Genomic DNA, 21866 nt, shown 5'->3' on the forward strand with positions numbered 1-21866 from the left:
GGGGCTTGTTTAGGGCGAGCGAGTGGAACAGCCTCGTAAAGCGCCTCCGGGGCCGGCTGATTTATGGAGGGCACGAACAACATTCCCTCCCCCGGTGCCACTTAACTCTTCATTTATATCTGCCCTAATTGCTCGGGACATCTGGGGAAATCGGCCCGCAGCCCCCGAGGGGAGCCGGGGCACGAGGTCGCGGTGCTGCGGGGGACGGACGCCCGCAGTCCCTGCGAGAGTCCCAGGCCAGGCTGGACGCGGCTTGGAGCAAGCTGGGGTGGGGAAAGGTGTCCCCGCCCAGGCAGGGGATGGCATGAGGTGGTTTTTAAGGTCTTTTCCCACCCAAACCACGATTCCACGCGGGGCCCAGCCCCGGGCACCGCGGTGAGAGCGATGTGCCCCGGGATGGAGCCGTGGGGTCCCTGCGGAGCAGGACCAACCCTGCCCCAGTTTCCCCGCAGGGAAAACCCGGGAGTGGAACTGGGGGTGTCCGGGAGGGAAGCGCCGGGGCGCGACCCCTCTTTGAGCATCTGTGGGGTGTGGGATGGAGGGGACGGGGCTGGGGACAGCTGCTGCTCGGGCTGGGGGGTGACAGGGAGGGAAAGGCCGGGGTGCCACCCCTCTTTGAGCATCTCGGGGGTGCGGGATGGAGGGAGGGACAGCCCGGGACAGGGTTGGGGACAGCTGTCGCGCAGGGCTGGGGTGGCGGCGGGGCCGGCTGCGGTCCCTACACCTTTAAAAGTCTCCTCACGTTGCGGCGCTGATTATCCATTAACCGAGGCGAGCTCCTTTCCTGGGGGCGGCGTTCGCACCGAGCGCTGCCAGCAGGGCGGGCGGGCGGCCGCGCTGCCTTCCTCCCTCCCTTCCTCCCTCCCTCCTCTCCCCCTAACCCCCGCTCCCTCCTTATCAGCAATTCAGATTGCATGCAAATCTGCGCGCTTTCTTCCAGGGCCACGGCAGCGAGCGCCGAGCGCTTCTCGGGGAGCCAGATCCCTCCTCCTCCTCCTCCTCCTCCTCCTGGGATTTTCCTCCTTCTCCCCTCCCCTGCTCTCCCCTCCCCTCGCTGCCTCCCTCCCTCCTCTCTTTCTTTCCTCCTTTTCACCTCCTGGAACAAAAGTGGCCCTTTCGGCTGCGCCAGCGCTGCCTGCGAGCGGGGCCGCTTTGTCTGCGCGCAGCGCCGGGGCACCGGCACCGCCACCGGGCCGCCACCGCCGCCGGGACCATGGGGACACCGCGGGCGGCCGGGGGCCGGGCGCTGCTGGCGCTGCTGGCGCTGGGAATGGCACTGGGATTGGGATTGGCGAGCTGCCCCGAGCGGGAGCTGGAGCGCAGGGAGGAGGAGGCCAACGTGGTGCTCACGGGCACGGTGGAGGAGATCATGAACGTGGACCCGGTGCACCACACCTACTCCTGCAAGGTAAAGCCGCGGGGGGGAACTTTGGCCCCGTGCGGTTTGGGGTGGAATTGGGGGTTTTTTAGGCTGCGGAGCGGCTCCCGCAGCTGCGGCCGGCGGAGGGGGGGGGGGGGAAATCTCCGGAGGTTGCTTTTTATGGGCATTTCCCTCTTAGGCGAGATGCGGAGCTGCCTCCCAACTTTCCGTGCCCGGCTGCCGGGAAGGTGCTGGGAGCCTCTCCTGCCTCCAGCCGCTGCTCGCTGTTGACTTTAGCAGCATCTCGAGTTCCTGCAGCCCGAGCTATTGTTTAACCACCAACCTGGCCTCGGGCTATGGGGTTTTGTTATCTCCCCCCGAAGCTACGAGGCGGCGAAGTCCCGAGCAACCTGAAATCCCACCCGCCCGCTTGACAGAAAACGTGCCGGGCGCCTTAACCCTTGCCGGGGCAGGAATCTCGCCTGCAAGGACACGCTCTTCCCTTGCCTTCTCCTCTTCTCCCCATTCCCCTTTTCCTCCAAAAAAAAACCCCGCGGTTGGCGCCGAGCAGGGCCGGGGGTGATGCTGTGGTGGCAGAGGGGAAGGCGAACTTTCCCTGGAGCATCCCCCGAGCATCCCCCAGCCCCTGCCCGCCCAGCTGGTGCCCGGTGCCCGCTCCCAGCGCCCCCCGACCCATCTGCACCTCGCGGATGGGATCGCAGCCCCTCCAGGCGAGAGCAGGCACCGTCTGTTTGCAGTGTCTGGCACATCCTGGGTGCTCCGCGGAGAATTAATGAGCTGCTGCCAGCAGCGGGGCACAGATGCCTGTGGCCACCTGAGGCCGGCGCGAGGTTGCCACGCTGGTGGCGAGGCAGAAATGCCCGGCTGAGAAAGACAATCCCTTTTCTCCCACCGCAGACTCGCAGCGAGGTGTCTGCCTGGCAGAAAATCAGCTTGCAGCAGCAGGGCAGGACTCTGGGCCAGGGAAAGCTGGGATGGGGAAAGCTGGGATGGGGAAAGCTGGGATGGGAAAAGCTGGGATGGGAAAAGCTGCCTGCTCAGCAGCTCTGCCTTTGCAAGGTGCAATCCAGCCCCATCTGGAGCAGCCGGGATTGGAATGGAGCTGCCCGTGGTGGCTTTGTGAGAAGCACAATTCGTATTCCTGAAATTGGGAAGGGAATCTCTTCCCAGCGTTTCCCTGAGCAGTGCCCAGGAGAGGTTCGTGCTGCTTGCTCTGGAGTTTGGGATTTTTGCTCCTGCCCATTCCTGGTCTCCTCAGAGCACAGAAGGGCCGGGATGTGCTCCTGAGACACCATTCCAGCCCTGGAGTCGTGTAAAAGGGAAAGCAGGAAAGCTTTCTCCCCATCCCATCCTGGCAGTGCTGTGACATTCGGGAATTTCCCCAGGACAGTGGTTCCCTGTCCCTTTCCCTGCCCTTCAGCCCATCTCGTGGCATTTTTAGTGGCGTCTCACGGTGTCTTTGCAGGGAAAAAAGCTTTGGAATGGGATTTGGGGTGTCCCAAGGAGCTGGACGCAGATAAATCTCCCGTCACTGCAGTGACTTGGGGATGTGCAGCTTTGCAGCAGCTCTTGGCTTCTCGCCCTCCTAACATCTCCCAAACTCTTGGAATTGTGTGGATTTGGCTGGATTGGCCACCCCTACCGTTTATTTTGTTGCGGTTTTGGGGTTTTTTTTAACCAAACACCTAAATTCCAACAGCAACTCGGGATTAAACCTGACCCCCGGCTCCTGCTGTCCTTGCACTGCCCCTGCAGAGCTGGGATAAATCCAGGACCTTGCTGCTGAGGAAATTCCTGCCCCAATCCCCGCTGTCCTGCCCTGGTCGCTGCTCCCCAGACCCCGCCGTTATCTCCTGTCAGGTTCTTCCTTATCAGCAGAGGAAAGGCGAGGGCCCAGCGTGTGCGGGGAGTTCCACACCCAAAATCCCGAGTATTCCCGGAGCTGGGTGGTCCGGGAGGGAGCGGGCACGTGGGGATCTGTGAATTCCTCACTGGGGCATTGTTCTCCCCAGCTCGGCTCCCAACCCTCCCAGCTGAGGGCTTTGATGGACGCCGATAAGCGCGAGGAGAAACGTGAAGTTAAGGTTAGATAAACACCCCGAAATCGCTGCCAGCCGTTCCTGCGCTGCCAGGGGAGCTGGGGAAGGCTGACAGCATTCCCAAAAAGTGGCTGCCGTGCTGTTTTTCCAAGGGATTTGACACTCCTGACTGCAGCTTCTGACTTTTTCCCAAAGCTGCTGCTGCGGCTCGTCTGTGCTGGCATTGTCCCTTCCTGCTCTGACCCCCTGAAGCGCCTTTTTCTGGGCTATCCCGATGTGTAGGAAGGCAGCTGCTATTTATAGGACAAATCCAGGTTCTGTGAGTGCTGTAGGAAGCGTGGAAAAGGATGTGGATCCTGTTCCGGACAATAGAGGCCAGGTTTTGGGGGGTTTTTGTCGGGAGTTGCTGGGTCCTGGGGAAAGGGCAGGGAAAAGGCCCAGAAAGGGACAAAAAAAGGGAGAAGGAAGGGCTGGAAGCGGAGTGGATTCTGGCTTTCATCTCCCAAAACTGCCAAAATTCAGTGGCGACCCCGAGTGACAGCTCCTCCAGAGGGGACTTTGCTCCAGCTTCTCACCCGGCTTTACAAAGCCAAGCCTGGCATTTCCCGCAGCGTATTCCCGGCGGGAATGTTCCTGCACAGGTGGTCCCCTTCCCCATCATGGGATACACCCCGTGGCACGTTGGAAAATCCTTTCATTTCTGTTTATTTCATTTGTTTTCCTGCCCTTAAAACCCGCCCGTGCAAGGATCTGCCTGGATAAAGTTGTGGCTGCTCTTCCTCTGCCTCCCCGGCGCTGCAAAACCCCCTCAAAATCCAGCGTTTTCTGCTCTCCCTGGAAAAACAGAGCGCTCCGGGGAAGGGTCCTCCTCCAAACAGGTCCCAGCCCCATTTCTTCCTCCCTCTCCCTTCCTCTTCCCCGCGATCCTCGCTGCCGCCGGTGAGTCAGCGGTGACAAAGTCTTAATTGTGCGGCGCTGATGAATGGGATGCCCGCAGGTAACTGCGGGGCTTTGGTGCCTGCGCATCCATTCATTAGGGAGCAGGGCGGGGAGGAGGCCGCCGGACTCTTGATGTTCTCGGGGAGTGCTGTGGCCTGGCTCGGAGCGCAGCAGCCACGCCAATTAACGCCAATTAACGCCAATTACCATCTGCTGCTGAGCTGGGGGAGAATTCAGCTTTTTTTTTTTCCCCCTCCCAAAAAGAAAAAAACCCAAAACCGAGCTGTGAAAACGCCCCGCGCGCGCCTTTCAGCGCCAGCCTCGGGCTGTGTTTTCTGCCTGCTGGAGGAGGTTTTTTCCCCCCTTTTTCCTCCTTTGTCTGGCAGGTTTTTCGCCCTGGTTTGCTGCTCACCTCCTCTGGAGCCTGCCCTGGGGCTGGAGCAGCAGCAGGAGGAGGTGGGGCTGCGGGAAGGTGTCTTGACTTGACTGCGGGGAGAGAACAGCTCCAGCCCGGGGAGGAGGCTGGAGGAGCAGCTGGGGAGGCAGGAGGGGGTTGTGCGCGCAGGATTGAGCCCTTCACAGCTTTTCCAGGCTCACCTGGGCTGCCACGGCCGCTGGTGGCCTCGGGAGGGGCTGTCCCCTGCCACGGATGTCGCTGTGGGTGCTGCGATCCCTGTGGGATCAGGGAAGATCTCCGAGGCTTCTTCAGGGAGTCGCGGGATGGTTTGGAGCAGGAGGGACCCGCAGGGAGCAGAGTCCAACTTTTATCCCCGCACAGTCCCACCCTGGGCATCCCTGAGCGCTCCTGGGGAAGCTCCAGTGCCCCACCAGCCTCCGGGGGAAGAAATGTTCCTGCTTTCCACCCTAAACCTCTCCTGGCACAGCTCCAGCCATTCCTTCAGGTCCTGTCGCTGCTCCCAGGGAGCAGAGATCGGAGCCGCCCCTCCTGAGGAAGCTGGAGCCTTTCAAGACCCTCTCATCCCACCCCCTCCGCGGCTTTGCAGGAGGTGCAAAACCTGTCCTTGGCCCTTGGCCCTTGGCCCTTCTCTGCAGCTTGGATTTGGGCTGTGCGGGGAGGGACACATCCCAGGGAGGAATTATCCCGTGTGTTTTGGAACTGGGGGGCCACCCCCGTTCCTGCTGGAGGATGAACGGGTGTGGGGAACACGTGGCTGCCCCGAACGGGGCCGAGCTCTCCACGCCTGGGAGCAGCCGAGGCATGTGCGGCTGCTGTCACAGCCCTGCTTACACCTGGGCTGCTGGTGCAGCTCAGGTATGCAGGGGAGAAGGGCAGGGTGCAGTTGTCGGGGTCATAATTGGGGTAATTTATTGCCTTTTTGGGATGGCTGCGCTGCCTGGGAGCTCAGACCCCCCCACCAAGGCCGGGGTTCCGCTCCAAATGTTTCACCAGAGGGAGAAAGTGTGAGGAAAACAGGAGAAATAAAGGCCTAAACTTGGTTCTCAGCCTTGATTTGTGCCTGCAGGGCACAGGCGGTGCTGGATTCGTTCCCTTTTCCTGCTCAGCAGGTGAGGCTGGCGCTGAGCAGGAGGCTCTGGCCCCGTCCTGTGGCTCCTGTGGCCACAGGGAATGTGGGAATGACCCTGTTCCCATCCTCCCAGTGCTGCCAGGGACGCTGTGCAGGAGCTTGGCTCAGGGTGAACTTTGAAGCCTCTTCGATCAAGGCTGAGAGCTGGGCTGAAATTCAGGAGTCAGGGCTGCAAAAAAAAAATTCCGGGATTGATGACGGATCACAGGATTTGCATTCCCCAGAGCCCCCAGCGAGGCTTCAACCCCTGATCCGAACTCTGGAGCCTCAGATCTCGCCTGGAGACGCCGAGGGAGGGGATGGGGAGGAATTTGGCAGAAAAGTCTCTGTGTCTGAACAGCCCCTCGGATCCAGGGAGGGGACACCTGAAGGGCCACCGGGGCAGAGGCAGAAAACCAGGAATGGTTCCTTTTCCAGCGGGATTAGATCTGCTCTGGATCTAAATCCCCTCCTGGCCCGTGTCACCACCGCCACCCCCAGCGTCCCCCAAGGGTGGGGGATGCCTGGCTGCCCAGCCGTGTGGGAATATCCATTCCCTGCCCCTTTTCCCCCTTGGGAATGACACTCTGGAAGCGGGGACGGGTGTCCTGACTTGGAGAGGGGCTCCAGAGCCTGTTATCTCGGAGCCACCTGTGTTATCTCAGAGCCACCCCCTCCCTGAAGGCCTTGGGTGCTGAGGTGCCCTCGGGGCTGTGGCAGGAGGGACACCTGTGGTGACAGCGATGTCCCAGCACAAAGCCCCAGCACAAAGCCCCGGTGAGCTGCTCCCATTCCAGGGATTCTGTGATTCCCTGCTCGGGGGACCCTGAGCTGCTCCCATTCCAGGGATTCTGTGATTCCCTGCTCGGGGGACCCTGAGCTGTTCCCATTCCAGGGATTCTGTGATTCCCTGCTCGGGGGACCCTGAGCTGTTCCCATTCCAGGGATTCTGTGATTCCCTGCTCGGGGGACCCTGAGCTGTTCCCATTCCAGGGATTCTGTGATTCCCTGCTCGGGGGACCCTGAGCTGTTCCCATTCCAGGGATTCTGTGATTCCCTGCTCGGGGGACCCTGAGCTGTTCCCATTCCAGGGGATTCTGTGATTCCCTGCCCAGGGGATTTCTGACCGGCCAGGACAGGATGGGGACAGGATGGGGATGTGTCCCCTGTGTCCTGTGTGCCCTCAGAGCCACGTGGCAGCTGCTGCTTCCTCTGTGTGGGGTGGATTTCTGGGCGCAGGGGGACGAGCCAGTCTGGGGACACTGGGAACACTGGGAGAGGGGACTGGGAAGGGCTCCTGTGGCCAGGATTTATTTCTTAAGCCTGAAGTTTGGATGGATAAAGGGAGAGGGGCTCCCTTGGCTGAATCCTCCATGGTTTGGGACAGGGAGGGGAAAGAGGAGCGCAGAGAGGGGAAATGGGAGCCCAGGAAGGGGAAAGAGGAGCCCAGGAAGAGGAAGTGGGAGCCTAGGAAGAGGAAATGGGAGCCCAGGAAGGGGAAAGAGGAGCCCAGGAAGAGGAAATGGGAGCCCAGGAAGGGGAAAGAGGAGCCCAGGAAGAGGAAATGGGAGCCCAGGAAGGGGAAAGAGGAGCCCAGGAAGGGGAAATGGGAGCCCAGGAAGGGGAAATGGGAGCCCAGGAAGAGGAAATGGGAGCCCAGGAAGGGGAAATGGGAGCCCAGGAAGAGGAAATGGGAGCCCAGGAAGGGGAAAGAGGAGCCCAGGAAGGGGAAATGGGAGCCCAGGAAGGGGAAATGGGAGCCCAGGAAGGGGAAAGAGGAGCCCAGGAAGGGGAAGTGGGAGCCCAGGAAGAGGAAATGGGAGCCCCGGAAGCCCAACAACCCCATGACCTCTCTCCCCTTCCCCTTCCAGGTGCGGGTCTGGCGCTACCTGAAGGGCAAAGACATCGTGACCCACGAGATCCTGCTGGACGGGGGCAACAAGGTGGTGATCGGGGGCTTCGGGGACCCGCTGATCTGTGACAACCAGGTGGCCACGGGCGACACGCGCATCTTCTTCGTGAACCCCGCGCCGCAGGCGCTGTGGCCGGCGCACCGCAACGAGCTCATGCTCAACTCCAGCCTGATGCGCATCACCCTGCGCAACCTGGAGGAGGTGGAGCACTGCGTGGAAGGTGAGGCTGTTCCCGGGATTTTTCCAGGATTTTTCCGGGATTTTTTCCCCTGCTCTGCGAGGGGTTGGGTGGTTAAGGGGCGTCCTGCTGGTTTGGGTGTGTTCGGGGTGGGGGTGCTGGCACTGATTTTGGGGTTGGTGGGGATTTAGGGTCATCCTGCTGTTCTCTCTGTGTGTGTTTAGGATGGGTTGCTGTGGGCTGTGGGTTCTGGAACAGACTTTGGGGTCAGAGGTTGATGGGCAGGGGATTTAGGGTCATCCTGCAGTTTTATGGTGGTCCCTAATGGGATTTTGGAGCCCCCAAAAGGATTTTGGAGCCCCCAAAGCCTTTGCTGAGTGTGTCCTGAGAGCAGAGGAGTGAACAGGGCCAGGAATGCAGGAATTCTGCTTGGACAACAGAAAAACCCCAGGACTGGCTCCCTCCTCCCCTCGGATCCACGGCAGGGAGGCCATAACCCCTTTTTCCAGCTGGGAATGCTGACGGGGGGAATGACCCCGCTCTGGGTCAGCAGCTCAAGAGAGGCTGCCCTGGATGGGATTTTGGGAGAGGGAAGGAGAATTTTTTTGTTATTTATGAAAAAAATCTGGGGCTATAAATACAAAACACCCATAAAAATAGGGATCTAAAATTCCGCGCTATCCCGGGGAAGCGCCAGTCCTGCTCCTGCCTCGCTCCGAGGGAGGAGTGTGAGTGTGAGTGGGGCCTTTGGAGCAAATTTAGGGGAGGTTTCTGCCCTCCCCGCTGGGATTTGGGGTTTTTCGCGCGCCCTGCTGGGAGCTGGGGTGGTGCTGAAGGACGGAGCAGGAGAGGAAATTCCGTGGAGACCTCGGAGCAGCCTCCCAGGAGCTGGAGGATCTCACAAGGAGAAGGGTTCCTCAGCAGGGCAAGGAGCGAAGGGTTCAGGCTGGAACAGGGAATTTAGGCTGGATATTGGGGGAAAAACCCTTCCCTGCGAGGTGGGGAAGCCCTGGAAGTCGGTATTCCATGGATTCCCTGTGCCTGGGAGTGTCCCAGGCCAGGCTGGACAGGGCTTGGAGCACCCTGGGATAGAGGGAGGTGTCCCTGCCCGTGGAATGGGATGATCCTTAGGGTCTTTTCCAACCCCAACCATTCCACGCCGTCCCTTCAGGCCCTCAGGAGCTGAGGAGGGATCGGGATCCATGGATTTGGTGTGGGATTGGGACAGGTGGCTGGGGCTGGCCCCAGCCCTTCCCTCCCATCCAGCATCTTTTGGGAAGGGTTCTGCTGCTGCTCCTGGGCATGTCTGGACTCTTCCCTCCGAGCTTTAATTCCCAATCCATATTGTATACAAATACAATATGGGATACAAAGGATTTCTCCTCATTCCCTGCCCTGTGCCAGCCACTGATTCCTCCCAACAATTCCCGGGATCATTTCCTGCAGACTTTGTCCCTTCAACTCAGCAATTCCCCCTTCCCCAGGATGCTGCTGCCATGCCAGGGGGGCTGCTGTGGGAATGTGGGAACTGGGAAGGGCTGGAAAAGCACCTGGACACCCCACCCGTGCCGGAGCTGATTTCTCCCAACCGCTGGAATTGCGAGAAATCCCAAAACCGGGGGGGCTTTGAGTCGCTCCCACCCCAGGGAGCTCCGGGTGCTGCTCAGGGCAGGTGGGATTTTTATTTTGGCATCCAGCTGACTCGGCAGCCGCTCCACTCTTCCTGGGAAAGCCATTCCTTTGGGTCATATTCCATGGATTTCCCACTCTTCCCGCACCTTGGAAGTCCCATTCTCGCTGTGTTGAGTCCCCTCCCCTTGAGCCCTCTGCAAATCCCTTCCAGCCCACCCAGCTCCTGGAAATCCGGGAAAAGCCAGGCTTGAGGAGCTGCTCCTGCCACCCTGGTGAGCATTCCCGAGCTCCCAGGCTGGGAATTCAGCTCCAGGACTCGCTTTCCCATCGGATCCTCCAAGCAGAGCTGCTCTTTGCTGCACTTTGGAGTTTCCAAACAAACCTTGGAGGGCTTTTCGCAGAAGGAATTGGAGGAATGGAGGCAGCTGAGTGGAAAAACGCGGATGTTTGGGAGTTTATCCTCGTGTCCTGTGGCTCCAGCTTGGAAAAATCCGAGACATCTGAGTCTTGTCTGGGAAGGGAGGTCAGCCCAGGGCAACCCCCGGGAGGCAGCGCAGGTTGGAGGGGAGGCAGAGGGGTTCCAGGAGGTTTAATCGTGGTGGAAAGGCCTGGAGGGGAATTTTTGTGGGGTTCAGGGGCACCGGGAGCAGCACTGGGGCTGACTGGGGACACGAGGAGCAGTTTTGGGGCTGGTTGGGGACACGAGGAGCAGTTTTGGGGCTGGTTGGGGACACGAGGAGCAGTTCTGGGGCTGGTTGGGGACACGAGGAGCAGTTCTGGGGCTGGTTGGGGACACGAGGAGCAGTTCTGGGGCTGGTTGGGGACATGAGGAGCAGCTCTGGGGCTGATTTGGTACATGAGGAGCAGCTCTGGGGCTGATTTGGGACACGAGGAGCAGTTCTGGGGCTGGTTTGGGACACGAGGAGCAGTTCTGGGGCTGGTTTGGGACACGAGGAGCAGTTCTGGGGCTGGTTGGGGACATGAGGAGCAGTTCTGGGGCTGATTTGGGACATGAGGAGCAGTTTTGAGGCTGACTGGGGACATCAGGAGCAGTTTTGGGGTGGGTTTGGGACATCAGGAGCAGTTCTGGGGCTGATTTGGGACATGAGGAGCAGTTCTGGGGCTGGTTGGGGACATCAGGAGCAGTTCTGGGGCTGGTTGGGGACACGAGGAGCAGTTCTGGGGCTGGTTGGGGACACGAGGAGCAGTTCTGGGGCTGGTTGGGGACATGAGGAGCAGCTCTGGGGCTGATTTGGTACATGAGGAGCAGCTCTGGGGCTGATTTGGGACACGAGGAGCAGTTCTGGGGCTGGTTTGGGACACGAGGAGCAGCACTGGGGCTGGTTGGGGACACGAGGAGCAGTTTTGGGGCTGGTTGGGGACACGAGGAGCAGTTCTGGGGCTGGTTTGGGACACGAGGAGCAGTTCTGGGGCTGGTTTGGGACACGAGGAGCAGTTCTGGGGCTGGTTTGGGACACGAGGAGCAGTTCTGGGGCTGGTTTGGGACACGAGGAGCAGTTCTGGGGCTGGTTTGGGACATGAGGAGCAGTTCTGGGGCTGATTTGGGACATGAGGAGCAGTTTTGAGGCTGACTGGGGACATCAGGAGCAGTTTTGGGGTGGGTTTGGGACATCAGGAGCAGTTCTGGGGCTGATTTGGGACATGAGGAGCAGTTCTGGGGCTGGTTGGGGACATGAGGAGCAGTTTTGGGGCTGGTTTGGGACATCAGTAGCAGCTCTGGGACATTCTGAGGACACTGTGGGCGTTTTTGGGGCACTGCTGTGACCACAGTTCAGGAGCCTTTGAAATTCTGCTCCATGAAAAAACTCGGGATGTGCTGCAAGTGCTCCACAGGTGGAAAAAAAGTCCCTTTTCCTTGGAACTGCAGCCATTCCAGAGCCTTTCCCCGATTCCCATCCCTGTGGGAAGAGCTGCCCCTTCCCCGCTGCCTCTTTTCCCACTTTTCTCCTGCTTTTGCCCCTGCACAGTTCCCATTCCAGGCTCCTTCCCGAGGCTCCCAGGAATTCAGAGGGCTTCTCTCTTCCTGGGAATTTGGGAGAGGTGGCTGGGGCACTTCCCGTGCTCTGCTCGCCCTTTCCACCCCTGCCATTCCATTGAATCCATCCCTGGCATCTCCCTGTGCTCCGGAGCAGGCAGGGAAGGGGTTGATGTGTGGGTTTTTCCCTCCAAAAAGTGGTTTTTCCTTTCCTTCCTCCTCTCCCCGGCTCTGTTTTCCATCAGAGATAACGAGAGCAGCATCAACACCTCCGTCCCAGGAGGGCCATGGAGTTCTCCAGCAGCTGGGAAATGTGGGAAACAGAGAAAAAAAAGGAGTGGAGAGGGGAAAATCCAGCCCTGGGGGCCCCTTCCTGCCGCCTCCTCCGGGGGCTGGAGCAGGTTTCCTCTCAGGGATGCCATGGAAAATGCTCTGGGAAGAGCCTGGAGGATGGAGGAGGAGAGGAAATTCCGTGGAGACCTCGGAGCGGCCTCCCAGGAGCTGGAGGATCCCACCAGGAGAGGGGTTCCTCAGCAGGGGCAAGGAGCGAAGGGTTCAGGCTGGAACAGGGGGAATTTAGGCTGGATATTGGGGGAAAAACCCTTCCCTGCGAGGTGGGGAAGCCCTGGAAGTCAGTATTCCATGGATTCCCCGTGCCTGGGAGTGTCCCAGGCCAGGCTGAACGGGGACTGGCCGCAGAGGCCACCCAGCCCTGTCCCAGCCCTGTCCCCAAACCCAGGGTCCCTCCCCTCCGTCTCTGGCGTGGCAGAAATGTGGAACATCCCCCGGGCCTGTGGCAGGAGCCGGGAAGCTCCATTTGTTTAGCAAATTCCTGAGGAATTTTAATCCGGAGTGGGAGTGGGAGGCTGCGGCTCTGCCACGGCTCCTGGGCCCTGCTCTGGCACATCCCGCTGCCCTTCCCTGCAGGAGCAGCTGCAGGGCCAGTGTCTCCCTGCCCAGTAGCCCTGGACTGGTCAGTGGGTGCCCAGTAGCCTTGGAATGGCCAGTTTTTATCTGCCCGGGAGCTCTGGACTGGTCAGTCTCTGCCCAGTAGCCCTGGGCTGACCAGTGTCTCCCTGCCCAGCATCCGTGGACTGGTCAGTCTCTGCCCAGTAGCCCTGGAATGACCAGTTTTATCTGCTCAGGAGCCCTGGACTGGTCAATGTTTGCCCAGTAGCTCTGGGCTGACCAGTTTTTATCTGCCTGGGAGTCCTGGACTGGTCAGTGTCTGCCCAGTAGCCCTGGAATGACCAGTGTCTCCCTGCCCAGTAGCCCTGGGCTGACCAGTTTCTCCCTGCCCAGCATCCGTGGACTGGTCAGTCTCTGTCCAGGAGCCCTGGAATGACCATTTTTTGTCTGCCCAGGAGCTCTGGACTGACCAGTCCGTGCCCAGTAGCCCTGGAATGACCAGTCTCTCCCTGCCCAGCATCCCTGGACTGGTCAGTCTCTGTCCAGGAGCCCTGGACTGGTCAGTGTTTGCCCAGTAGCCCTGGGCTGACCAATCTCTCTCTGCCCAGCATCCCTGGACTTGTCAGTGTTTGCCCAGTAGCCCTGGGATGACCAGTCTCTTCCTGTCCAGGAGCCCTGGACTTGTCAGTGTTTGCCCAGTAGCCCTGGGCTGACCAGTTTCTCCCTGCCCAGCATCCCTGGACTGGTCAGTGTTTGCCCAATAGCCCTGGAATGACCAGGTTTTGTCTGCCCAGGAGCCCTGGACTGGTCAGTCCCTGTCCTGGAGCTCTGGACTGGTCAGTGTTTGCCCAGTAGCCCTGGGCTGACCAGTTTCTCCCTGCCCAGCATCCCTGGATTTGGGAACCCTTAAGAGTGTGAGGGAGACTCAGCTGCTTCTCCGGCCTTTCCCCCTTTCCCTTCTCCAGCATTTCCCCCTTTCCCTTTTCCAGCTCTTCCCCCTTTCCCTTCTCCGGCCTTTCCCCCTTTCCCTTTTCCAGCTCTTCCCCCTTTCCCTTCTCCAGCCTTTCCCCCTTTCCCTTTTCCAGCTCTTCCCCCTTTCCCTTCTCCAGCCTTTCCCCCTTTCCCTTTTCCAGCTCTTCCCCCTTTCCCTTCTCCGGCCTTTCCCCCTTTCCCTTTTCCAGCTCTTCCCCCTTTCCCTTCTCCGGCCTTTCCCCCTTTCCCGAGCCCTCTCTCCCTGCCCCTTCCATGTTTGCACAACCTGTCCTGGCACGGCTCCTGCCCTGCCAGCCTGGAATTCCAGCTATGCATCCCTGGAGCGCCCCAGGATCCGGGGCAGCCTCCCTTGGGAAAGGAGCCAGGAGCTCCCAGGCGCTTCCCGGCCTCTTCCAGGGAATTTGGGCAGTGCCAGAGCTCGCCGAGGGCTGCGAGGGGAAATTTGGGGGGGTGCCACTGCTGCTTTTTCCAGGGAATTCGGGCAATTTCCAGGGGTGTGAAGGGAAAATTAGGGGAGGCAGCACTGGTGCTTTTTCTGGGGAATTTTGGTAATTTCCAGGGGTGTGAAGGGAAAATTAGGGGAGGCACCGGTGGTGCCTTTTCCAGGGAATTTGGGCAATTTTGAGGGAAGTGAGGGGGATATTGTGGACCCCCACTGGAGCCTCTTCCAGGGAATTCAGAGCGATTCCCAGCGATGTGAGGGCAATACTGGGGAAGCACCTGCCTTGCCCAGAGCAGCATTTTTTGGGGGATTTTCCCCAGAATCCTGGATTTTTGGGCTCTGCTGCTGTGCTGGGAGTGGAAAACAGCTGCCCTGTGGTTTTTCCACGGAGCTCTCGCAGCCGTGCCCTCCACGGGCATGGAATTCTTTCCCACTCCGTCTCCCGGATGCGTCCCGTGGCGAGGTTTGTTTGGGGTTTTTTATCTCCCGTGGCCCAGCTTTGTTTTGGAGCCGCTCGCTCGGTGCAACATCAAAGGCTGGATTTTCCCACCCACTTCACTCGGGAAGAGCACGGGAAGCTGGGCTGGGTTTGGATGTGGGGAATCGCTTTGGACACCACAGAGATTCTTCCATTTGGAAGCCATGGGGGGGGAAAAACCGCCGGGAGCTTTTTGGGGAGGGGATGCCCGGCGGCAGCAGCAGCATCCCTGCCACATTCCCTTTGAGCTCCAACTGCATCCCAAGGCTCCTCCCGCCTCCAGCTGATCCCACCCCGAGCTCCTGCGGCTCGTGAGAAGCCCGGAGCTCAGCGCTGCTGGCCGGGCCCCAGTTCCCAGGCTGAGGCAAGGGACAGCAATCCCAGCTGGAATTGTTTTTCCAGACTGCTCCTTTCCCCTCCCCGGCAGCTCCCGCTCAGGCTCCAGCCCTGCTCACACCCTGCACTTGCACTTTCTTTGCCCCAGGGAGCCTTTTCCAGCCTCTGGAAGCGCCCTGGCTCCCTGGAGGCTGCCAGGGATGCCTCGGGAATGTCCCATCCCACAGCTCTGCCTGTGGATTTGGGGTTGGGGATGCTGTGGGGCTCCCTCTGGATTCCCTCCATCCCAAATTCTCCTTTTCCATGGGGTTTTTGCCCTTCAGGCTGGGCTTTTCCCAGCCTGGAAAAGGAGGAGTGCCGGAAGCCAAAGGGGTTTGAAGAGGGTGCTGGGACATTCCTGCAGCTGCAGCCTGTGGATTATTCCTGCTCCTCCTCCTCTCCGGGAGCATCCCACTGGGAGCCTCCCGCTGGCCAGGGGCACTGGGAGCACTGGGCCCTGGCGTTTCCACGGCCTCTGGGCAGCAGCCGCAGTGAGTGACCAGCGCTGCTCCAGCCCCGGGGGAGGATGTTGGACGTTCCAGCCCCTCCGCCCGGCCCAGGCGTGGGAACCCTTTGGAGAAGCGCTGGAATCCATCCCGGGAAGCAGCAGAGGGGGCTGGAGCTGCTGCCCTGGGGATCTTGGGGACCCTCTGGCTGCCACGTCTGTCGTGATAAGAGAAGATCCAGCTCTGAATCCCGTTCCTCAAGCAGAATCCCGTTTTTTACACACAGTCCGTGCCTTCTGCTCCGTTTTCCAGTGGGAATTTTCCCTGGGACCTCTGAACCCTGGCCCCATGCCCTGGGATCTGCAGGACGGACGCTTCCCGGCTGTCCAACAGTCCAGAGGGCTCCCAGGGGGGTGGCCAGGGTAGGACAGGGGTGGCACTGAGGGGTGGGGACTGACCCCTCTGGCTGCTCCAGGGGCAGGGAGGGGAGGTCTGGGAGATTGCTGCTGGAAGCAGGAATTTAGGGATGAGGAAGGATGCTGCAGTGGCTGTGGAAGGGAATTGGGATTGGGATTGGGATTCTCTTGCTGCTTGATGCTCATAGAGGGCCATGGTCAGGACAGGAGGGAGGGAATTTTTCCTCCTGTGGCATTCCCTGGATCCCAGTGTGGGATTCCGGGGCTCTGCTCCCTGCTCTGCCAGGTGCCGCTCCCGGGCTGGCCCAGGGCTCCCGGGATTGTCACAAACCCACTTCCCTGTGGAAGTGGCATCGCTGCTCGTGCCCCGTGCCCGTTCCTGCCGCCCCTGTGCCACGGAGGAGGAAAAGCGACTTTAAACCCCCCAAGGAGCAAAGGAAATTTCAGGAGAGGCCACACGGGTTCCTGGAGGGAAACTGGGACACTGGAAAGGCTCTGGAGCTGGGCAGGAGGGGTTTTGGGAAGTTGGGATGTGCTTCTTGGGGCAGTGTCCGTGCTGGGAATGTGGGCTCACAGAATTCCCACTGGGAGCTGATCCCGTTCAGTTCTGTGCCAGCAGCAGGAGGGATTTGGGGTCTCCGTGCTGGAATGGTGGAGGCAGGGATGAATCCTGGATCTGGCCTGGGGAGGGAAGGGTTTGTGGGGATCCCGGAGCCTGCCCGTGGCTCTGTCCCTGCGGGATAACATCACACCTGACCCCGGACTGGCGCCCTTCTGCCTCCGGCCTGTGGGATCCGCGTGGGAATGTGGGAATGTGCCCAGCCCCGTGCGTGTGCCAGGAGGGAGCTGGGAGCAGCTGGCACTCGTTTGGAGCCTGCTCCAGATGAAAGCCTTTCCCTTCCCAGGAAATCTCCCGTGTCCCGCATCTCCATGTGTCACATTCCCTGCGCCCTGGGGGAGCTCAGGGTCACCCTGAGCGCCGATCCCTGGAATCCAGGCCGTGGGTGGTGGGGTCAAGGGGGTGGGAAAAGTCACATCTCGCCTCTGGAATGGGCGGAGAATGGATAACTGGCTCCGCTGGGTCCTTCCAGCTGCACCGCAACGAGGCGTTCCGAGTGAAAGTGGGGGAATTTCGGTGGGATATCGGGAAGAAATCCTTCCCTGGGAGGGTGGGGAGGCCCTGGCACAGGTTATTCCATGGATTCCCCATCCCTGGAAGTGTCCAAGGCCAGGCTGGAGCAACGTGGGACAGAGGGAGGTGTCCCTGCCCACGGCAGGGGTGGCACTGGCTGGGATTTAAACCCCATCCAAGCCATTCCACGATCCCATAACTCATCCAGGGGGTCGGTGGCTGCTCCAATCCCAGCTCCAGCCCCGCACCTGCAGCTCCAGGCAGCTGAAATCCCAGGAACGCTCCGGGGGTGTCCAAATACAGCAATCATTGTTCCCGGGCCCAGAGCCGCCCACGTGGGAACCAACGCCCCAAAATCCGTCGGAATTTGTTCAGGAGAAGCCTGGATGAACAGAGGGAGTGTGCAGTGGGGTCCCTCCCGTGGGGAAGGGGCTGGGAGAGGGATGGGGCTGCAGAGGGGATGTTTGGGGATATGGGATGAGCAGTGTGGCCTGGCCGGGGTGGTGGGGACCAGCTCCAGCTTCCGGGGGCTTTTTCCTGGAAAACGAAGGGGAAAGCAGTGGGATTCCAGAGGGGAAAGCAGCGGGATTCCAGGGGGGGAAAGCAGCAGGATTCCAGGGGGGGAAAGCAGTGGGATTCCAGGGGGGGAAAGCAGCGGGATTCCAGGGGGGGAAAGCAGCGGGATTCCAGGGGGAAAGCAGCAGGGTTCCAGAGGGGAAAGCAGCAGGATTCCAGAGGGGAAAGCAACGGGATTCCAGAGGGGAAAGCAGTGGGATTCCAGAGGGGAAAGCAACGGGATTCCAGGGGGGAAAGCAGCGGGATTCCAGAGGGGAAAGCAGTGGGATTCCAGAGGGGAAAGCAGCGGGATTCCAGAGGGGAAAGCAGCAGGATTCCAGAGGGGAAAGCAACGGGATTCCAGGGGGGAAAGCAGCGGGATTCCAGAGGGGAAAGCAGCGGGATTCCAGAGGGGAAAGCAGCAGGATTCCAGGGGGGAAAGCAGCGGGATTCCAGAGGGGAAAGCAGGAGGATTCCAGGGGAAAGCAGTGGGATTCCAGGGGGGAAAGCAGCGGGATTCCAGAGGGGAAAGCAGCGGGATTCCAGAGGGGAAAGCAGCAGGATTCCAGAGGGGAAAGCAGCGGGATTCCAGGGGGGAAAGCAGTGGGATTCCAGAGGGGAAAGCAGCGGGATTCCAGGGGGGAAAGCAGTGGGATTCCAGGGGGGAAAGCAGCGGGATTCCAGAGGGGAAAGCAGGAGGATTCCAGGGGAAAGCAGCAGGATTCCAGGGGGGGAAAGCAGCGGGATTCCAGGGGGGGAAAGCAGCGGGATTCCAGGGGGGGAAAGCAGGAGGATTCCAGGGGGGAAAGCAGCAGGATTCCAGGGGGGGAAAGCAGCGGGATTCCAGAGGGAAAGCAGTGGGATTCCAGGGGGGAAAGCAGCGGGATTCCAGAGGGGAAAGCAGTGGGATTCCAGGGGAAAGCAGCAGGATTCCAGAGGGGAAAGCAGTGGGATTCCAGAGGGGAAAGCAGTGGGATTCCTCGAGGCACTGGCTGTGGGATGTGGATATGGGATGTGGATATAGGATGTGGATACGGGATGAGCACCGGGGATGCTCCCGGGGAGTAGCGAGGCGGCTCCGGCGGCTCCGGCAGCGCTGTCCCTCCTTCCCTGGCAGAGCAGAGCCGGGCACATTCCTGGGCCCTGACTTCAAAGGCTGTTGCTGGATAACAGAGCCCGGCAGCCCTGGCAACCCGGGCACGGCCCTTGGCAGCAGCTGCTGCCGCTGTTCCGGCCTCGGCCAGCCCCCGGTGTCCCTTCGGCCTCAGATTTTTGGGACAGGAGCTTTTCCCTGTTTTTCCTCGATCCTCACTGTCCCTTCGGCCTCAGATTTTTGGGACAGGAGCTTTTCCCTGGTTTTTCTCGATCCTCGCTGCCCCTTTGGCCTCAGATTTTTGGGACAGGAGCTTTTCCCTGCTTTTCCTGGACCCTCACTCCCCCATCAGCTTTTTTAAGGACAGGAGCCTCTCCCTGGCTCTGTCAGGTCCTCGTTGTCCTTCCCACAGGGAATTTTGGGTTGTGGTAGAGGGGAAAAGGGGCTGGGCTGTAGGGAACAGGCCTTGGGGGGGCTGTGGGGTTTTTGGGGTGAATTCCTCGAGGGGCTGCAGCTTTTTTGGGGTGAATATCTGGAAGGCTGCAGCTTTTTGGGGTTACCCTCTGCTCTGGGGGACTGTAGATTTTTTTGGGGGTGAATCGCAGCTTTTTGGGGTGAGGGTCCAGCTCCTCCCCATGCCCTTTTCCCAGCAGGATTTTCCCTGGTCTGATCCAGCCTTTTTCCCTGTGTTTTTTTTTTACATGTGCTGCCCCGTCCCCTGTGGATCGTTCCTTAGGTAAGAACATCGTTCCTCTCCTCTTTTGGGGCCGGCCCCACAAGGATGCTTTTGTGGGATTCCCAGCTCCGAGGGCGTGTGTGGGAGGAGGATTCCTTGGATCTTGGATCCGCCTATTCCTGGCAGGTGGCAGCAGGGCATGGAGGGCACAGAAAGAGCTCGTCCCTTTTGTCCCCTGCTGTGAGAAAAAAACCCCTTCTGTCCTGGTTAGGAGTGTGGATAAAAATTCCCTGGCAAAAGCGGGATGTGCCCGAATCCCAGGGATCGTGAGGGTGGAGATTGGGATACCTGGAATGTTTTAAAGCAGGAGTGTTTGAACAGTGCTGCTGCCACCCGCAGCGGGCATCCCTTGGGGATGGATCAGACTCTGTTCGGCTTTAGAGCTTCTTTTTGGGGAAAAAAGAATTCAAATTTGGCCTCCTCAGCCTCCCGTGAGGATCGTTAATTCTCCCTGATCCTGGAAAAGATGCCAGCTCCTCTTGCCGACCCTCCTGCAGGCAGGAATGGTGCTGATCCTTCCTGATCCTGCAGAAGTTTTGCAGGAGAGGGACAAGGAAGGGGAATTCCAGGAGCTGCAGGATTCTGGAGCAGGACAGGGAGATCCTGCTGCTGGGCACTGCCAGCCTTTTCCTCTGTGCCGCTTGCAGCCGTTTTTAACGGGCTTTATTTGGGATTTTTCCATGTTTTCCCCCCAAAACCCCGGAGTGGGCAGCTCCGAGTCCTTCCTGGAACCTCCCAGCCATGCTGGACCCTGTGGCTGACCCCAAATCCATTCCCACCTCCTGCTTTTCCATGGCTTTCGTGCCAGGCACTCTCCCAGCTGTTTCCTCGTCGTTCCCTTAAAAAGGCCCTGATCCCTCTGGGAGTTTCATATCCCAGGATCTGCCCCTTGGATTTCTCTGTTCGGGATGGACCTGGGAAGGGCTGGGAAGCTCCCCTGGATCCCAGCCCTGCTCCAGAAGATCCTGTGGCAGCAGGAGCTGTAGGGGGGGGGTGGGAGATGTGCTCCCACCTCGATGGATGGGGGAGGAATTGCCCTGGGAACGCGTCCTCGCCCTGTGTTCCGTGTTTTCCTTGGATTCCCTCCATAAGCCCCGGCCTCGGCGCTGCCTGCAGTTGGTCCTGGCTTGGACAGGGCAAGAGGAAACGGTCTCAAGCTGGTGCCAGGCTGGACAGCAGCAGGAATTGCTCCATGGGAAAGGTTGTGGAACTTTGGAATGCGCTGCCCAGGGAGGTTTGGAATCCCCGTCCCTGGAGGCGGCCAAGGAATGCCTGGACGTGGAAGCGCTCCGGGGATGGGGCAGAGCTTGGACTCGATGGGCTGGGAGGGATTTCCCAGCCTGAATGATTCTGGGATTCCTTGTGGAAGTGGGAATGTCCGGGGTGGGAGTTTGGGGTTGGATTCGGGGATCTTTGTGGGTCGCTTTTAGCCCAGGATATTTCCCATCCCATCCCATCCCATCCCATCCCATCCCATCCCATCCCATCCCTCTGGAGCCTGCTTTGAAGCCCTTGTTCCTTTTCCAAGAAGGGAAAAAAAGACTTTCCTGCTGCTGGAAAGGGAAGTGTGAGCTTCCCACCCAGCATCCCCTGGTAATTCCCTCCTGGAAAACAAACCCCACGTGGCTTTGGGATTTATGGAGCCTGCTCCAAATCCTCGGGATCACTTGGTCAAGGGGAGGAAATTGGGAGAGCTTTGCCCAAGGTTGTGACACTTGATTAACTCCAGGAGTTCCGTGGGAAACCCGAGCCTGTCCCGGCAGCCTCTGGAGAGCTGGGAAGCGGCTGGGAAGCAGAGGAAAGCTGGGAACAGCTCCCAGAAAAGGGTTTGGTGGCCTTGGTGGCATTTTAAGAGCGCTAAAAGCAGCTCAAACTTTCATTTTTTTACTGTTTTCCTGATGCTTTGTGATGGTTCCCTTAAGTTATTCCTTAGGTTATTCCTTAGGTCATTCCTGAGTTATTCCTCCCACGTCACAGATGCTCCAGGGAAACACAGTTTTGGCCTTTTAATGACAATTTGGAGGGATTTAGGAATATGTTCCTAAATCCAGGGCCATCTGTCCTAAACTTCCCAGGCCAGGGTCCCTCTCTTCCTGGGAATTTTAATGGGATGCGATGGGTCAGTGTTAGGAAGGGGCCAGGCAGGGAATGGGCCAAGCCTTTTATGGAATCATGGAATCCGTAGGGTTGGAAAGACCCCTGGGATCACAGAACCCGTGCAGGTTGGAAAAGACCTTTCCAATCACGGAACCATGGAATGATTTAAGGCTGGAAAAGCCCTCCTGGATCATGGAATCCAACCCTTAACCCAGCACTGCCGTGGTCGCCACCGAGCCACGCCCCAAGTGCCACCTCCGCGGGATTTTGGGACACCTCCAGGGATGGAGACTCCACCAATTCCCAGAGCAGGATTCCCTGTGAATCCCACACTTCTCCAAGGCCGTGCTGCTCCAGGGATTAGCTTTGCCTGGATGCTCTCCCCCAGCGCTTCCCAGTATTCCCAGTGTGCCAAGGACCATGGCCACCAGCACTGGGCATCCTGGAAGGGACCCTGGATGGTTTATTGGGATTTCTCCTGCTGGGATATCCCAGACCTCACTCCCAGGCTCAGGGAAGATGGGATGCGAAACAGGAATAGCTGGGGAAGAGGGATTTTGGGAATCCCACCCCAAATTCCGGTGAGGAAG

General features: G+C 59.6%; 1 protein-coding gene across 4 annotated transcripts in view; it reads left to right on the forward strand.

The window, feature by feature from the left end:
* The first annotated feature begins 857 nt into the window (after positions 1 to 857).
* The window catches only part of AGRN (agrin), a 94405-nt gene continuing 73396 nt past the window's right edge, over positions 858 to 21866 (forward strand). For 2 of the 4 annotated variants that reach the window (XM_032131353.1, XM_032131355.1), the window contains exons 1-2: positions 858 to 1408; positions 7757 to 8018. In XM_032131353.1, the coding sequence (XP_031987244.1) occupies positions 1214 to 1408; positions 7757 to 8018 (457 nt within the window). In that variant the 5' untranslated portion in view covers positions 858 to 1213. The remainder of the gene's footprint in view (positions 1409 to 7756; positions 8019 to 21866) is intronic. The other 2 variants (XM_032131354.1, XM_032131357.1) reach the window with 1 other exon arrangement.

This window comes from Corvus moneduloides, chromosome 22 (assembly GCF_009650955.1).
Source record: "Corvus moneduloides isolate bCorMon1 chromosome 22, bCorMon1.pri, whole genome shotgun sequence".
In the NCBI taxonomy this organism is placed as follows: domain Eukaryota; kingdom Metazoa; phylum Chordata; class Aves; order Passeriformes; family Corvidae; genus Corvus; species Corvus moneduloides.